A 4344-nucleotide genomic window follows, 5' to 3' on the forward strand; every position below is an offset into this window, starting at 1 on the left:
TCTTTATCTTCCCACCTATTTAAGAGGAACATTCCCATTCTATTTAAGAGGAACAAGATATTGTTTTAGCCAAAATATCTACCAGACTAATTAGGCTTTAATTGCAACATCCTTCTTATTAATTTATATATGTATATATAAGAACTACTATTGAAGATTGGGTAATTTCTTGAATAGTTCAGCTACTAAAAAATCCTTTCTGGGGCTTTTTTGCTGTTCCAGTTCTTTATGATGAATTTGATCATGAACCGATTAGCAATAGCAATAACACTTAGACTTATATAGAATAGAATAGTTTATTGGCCAAGTGTGATTAGACACAAAAGGAATTTGTCTCTGGTACAAAAGCTTTCAGTGTACATACAAACAGCAAGGTAATAATAAACAACATGTAGATACAAACAAGTATACATATAAACAACAAGGTTATCTAATCATAAGATACCAAAAGAAGAAAGTAGTAGGAAAGCTGAGAAGGATAATAAAAATATAGCCATACTAGATGGGTAAATAGCCTTAGACATAATTCAGTACTATGCTAATTAGATATTCAAGCAGAGTGATGGCACAAGGAAAAAACTGTCCTTGTGTCTAGTTGTTTTGGCATGCAATGCCCTATAGCAGCATCGTGAGGAGAGGAGTTGAAACAGTTTATGTCCATGGTGTGAAGGGTCTGTAGATATTTTCTCAGCTCTCTTTCTGACCCATGCAGTGTACAGGTCCTCAAGGGAAGGCAGGCTGGTTGAAATTCTTTTTTCTGTAGTCCTAACTATCTGTTGGAGTCTGTACTGTACTGTTTAGTTGCTGTACCAAATCAGATAGTTATAGAAATACAAATGACAGACTCAGTAATTCCTCTGTAGAATTATATCAGTAGCTCCTTGGACAATCTGAACTTTCTGAGTTGATGCAGATTATAGAACCCAGAAACTAGAAGATTTCTAATGTTGATACTGTGTTGGCTAATATTGTAAGAGATGGTAGAATAGGAGAGCTCCTCCTAAAATCCACTTTCATCTCTATAGTTTTAAGTGTTTTCAGCTCCAGATTGTTCCAGCTGCACACAGAGTATATACCCCCTCCTAATGCTTTACAGCATCTCTGGATGGTTTACAGAGTCCACCTATTGCCCCCCACAATCCGTGGCCTCATTTTACCAACCTTGAAAGAATGGGAAGTTGAATCAACCTTGAGCCCTGTCAGGATCAAACTCAAGATTGTGGGCAGGAGTTTGTCTTATATGTATTATAAGTTATATGTCTTATAAAGTAAGATAAGCCATTGGGATTCTTTTCATGAATCTGGTATTTGTACATTATTCAAAATATCATTAGTTTGAGTAAGGTGATGTACAAAACAAGAGCTTTCTATCAGTGCTTCTTTTGTACGGAAGATCCTTTGATTTGACACAGAGCCTCAAGTGTGCAGCAGAAGCCCCCAAAGCAACGGGGATGTGTCATGAGATGATATGGCTGCTTTGATGCTTCCCCTCTTCCCAATGTCAATCCCATCACTACACAACATACCTAGAGTGACCATGGAAAAAAGTAGCTCTTGAATTCCATAAAGAAGATATGGTTGGATTTATTGCTTACATGTTGTACCAATCCACTCACTTTACTAGATAGAGAGGCACACATACATACCTGTGGGAGTTTATAGGGGCCTACTAATCTTGACATCTGGATGGAGATGTCCTTGTCAGTTCCATCAATAAAAGCCAAAAGGTTATCCTTCCTTCCACAACTGTAGTTGGGAATATTGGCTTCTCCAGGAGAGAGCATGTCCAGCAAGGCATCTGAAGTGCCAATGGTGCTCAAATAATTGTCATGGATGTTGTAGCCAAGTGTGAGATTGCGCAGGAGCTGGAAATTCTTATTGATGACTTGAATAGCAAAAATGAAGCGTAGGAGTTTAGACTGATCAGAAGATATTCTACTGTAAAGAAATGTTCATTTTATCTTCACCATCATCATCAATAACAAAATATATTTCATATTTTTTATATTTTTTTGCTTGACTAGTGAAAATAAAGCATAATACTTTTGCACGCACATTAAAGTCCTGTAAAAATGATGTTGTTATTATCAACAGAACCAACAACAAACTTTTTTTTTCACTTTGTCTCTTGAAGCCTTTAAAGTCTTAAGCCAATGTTGACTCCAAACCTAGAGATAAATGATACTAACCCATCTCCATTTAATTTTAATGAATGTTGGGATGATGGAATTGACCTGGGTTAAAAATCACAAATACATCATTCTTTCTGGCAGTACTAATTTTCACCTGCCCAGTAACCAGATTTCAAAATAATTGAATAATTAAAGTAGAACCAACATAAAAGGAAGAGGATGTTTCAAAAGTGATCCAGAAGCCAATTCTAAAAATAAATCATCCTGTATTTCTATAAGGATCAAGAAGTAAATATCAATGAGTAGCTTATATTGGAAATGATCTGATTAGGGAAAACTATAATAATCACCAATTTAAACAAAAGTCGGTGTTCAAATAATGAATGCGAAATTGAACAGGGAGAGGAAAATAATGTAGACTTCTTTCAGATTTTTTTTTTCTGTCCAATCTTTGGATTTGAATCTCTTCCTCAAAATAAGACAAAGAAAGCATGGAAATCAAAATGATTCAGGGAATTACATAGGAGAAATGCAGCAATATAATAGCAAGTGGAATAAGGAGAACAAAATGAGAGTGTTAGAATTATAAATAGAGGGAATGCAACTCCATTAACCTGAATGACGTACGAGTGAGACTGACTAGAAGGAGCTACATTGAAAGGGAACATTATATGAGAAGTTTTTGTTGCAGTGATGACTATACTAATGAGATGGTCTCCTGGTCTGTAATAGCTCCATGGTTTTTTTCCATCCTGGTTTTCCAAAGTCAGTGGGCATTTCATTCTAAACTTCCCAGAGACTGATTGGGACAACAGTAGCAACAGAAGCAGAAGCTCCATAATTCATGGGGCTGAATGAATCCCCTTCCTGTTTCTTAACAAAAACAAGAAGAGTTGAAGAATTAAAAGCCTTCTCACAAAAGCAGTGATTTCCCCTCTATGTTGCTTCAGTCTGATGTTTACATTAAAGGCAGTTACTTGAGAAGTAGAAGGAGACATGTAAAAGAGCAGGATGGTGATAATTACAGTGAGAAGCAACTTTTCCTCTGGGGATCCTGAACATTTTCATTGACTCCATTTGCAGAAAGGAAGCTGATGTATAGCATATTATTGAAAAATTACAGATACACTCCTGAGGGCAGTGTTCTATAGTGATTGTGGTCTTTCCTGTCAGGACCTGTCCAGAAAATTATGCTGGAGTAAAATGCAACATTTCAACATCTATGTTATTGACTTCTGCTATCTTTCAATGTGGTATTTTTTCTCAAAGACTGCTGAATAAGGTCACCTAGAGCTATGGAGTTTGATGCCACTCTAGGTTGAGGATACTGATTATTTTTGGATTGTATCATTGTGTAAATATGGAGAAAGATATAGTGCCAATATATTTTTTTCCCTTGACGCCAATTCCATTGTCAAAGCCAACAATCGGGACTTGTCCTTCATCCTCCTGATCTCCCTCCTGCTTTGTTTTTTGTCTCCTTTTCTCTTCATTGGACAACCAAGGAAAGCCATCTGTCTTCTACAACAATCAATGTTCAGCATTGTCTTCTCAGTAGCTGTGTCTTCTTTGTTGGTGAAAACAATCACTGTGATATTGGCCTTCCTGGCAACAAAACCAGGAAACCGAGTGAAAAGGTGGTTGGGAAAGAGCTTGGCCAATTTTGTTATCCTTTCTTGTTCTGGTGTCCAAATTTTAATTTGTGCACTTTGGCTGGGAGGTTCTTCCCCTTTCCCTGACTCTGACCTGCACTCCCAGCCTGGAGAGATCATACTTCAATGCAATGAGGGCTCTGTCACCATGTTTTATGTTGTCCTCAGCTTCATGGGGTTCCTAGCTGCTGTTTGCTTCATGGTGGCTTTCCTAGCCAGGAACCTCCCTGGGGCCTTCAACGAAGCCAAGCTGATCACCTTCAGTATGCTGGTCTTCTGCAGTGTCTGGATCTTGGCCTCTGCTGCTGGGCTGCATCTTCCTCCCCAAGTGCTATATTATAATCCTGAGACCAGAGCTAAACACTAAGGAACATTTAATGATAAGAATAGGAAACTGATAATGAAATTGTTTCTTAGATTCACATCATTTAATTAGTTTTTGCTATTATTATTATTTGCTTTTGTTTGACAATTAGGGCTTTTAAAACCAAATGAAATAAAAATATGAAATGTAAGATTAATCAAATTAAAATCCAAAATAATCTCAAACATTAAATAAA

General features: G+C 37.0%; 1 protein-coding gene across 1 annotated transcript in view; it reads right to left on the reverse strand.

The window, feature by feature from the left end:
• Nucleotides 1-3904, reverse strand: part of LOC107286192 (vomeronasal type-2 receptor 26-like) — a 28808-nt gene extending 24904 nt beyond the window's left edge. The window contains exons 1-2 of the mRNA XM_029283876.1: nucleotides 3658-3904; nucleotides 1647-1885 (exon numbers count right to left, since the gene is read on the reverse strand). Of these exons, the coding sequence (XP_029139709.1) occupies nucleotides 1647-1885; nucleotides 3658-3904 (486 nt within the window). The remainder of the gene's footprint in view (nucleotides 1-1646; nucleotides 1886-3657) is intronic.
• Nucleotides 3905-4344: the final 440 nt, after the last annotated feature.

The sequence above is a fragment of the Protobothrops mucrosquamatus genome, unplaced genomic scaffold (genome assembly GCF_001527695.2).
Source record: "Protobothrops mucrosquamatus isolate PMUCROS unplaced genomic scaffold, P.Mucros_1.0 scaffold258, whole genome shotgun sequence".
In the NCBI taxonomy this organism is placed as follows: domain Eukaryota; kingdom Metazoa; phylum Chordata; class Lepidosauria; order Squamata; family Viperidae; genus Protobothrops; species Protobothrops mucrosquamatus.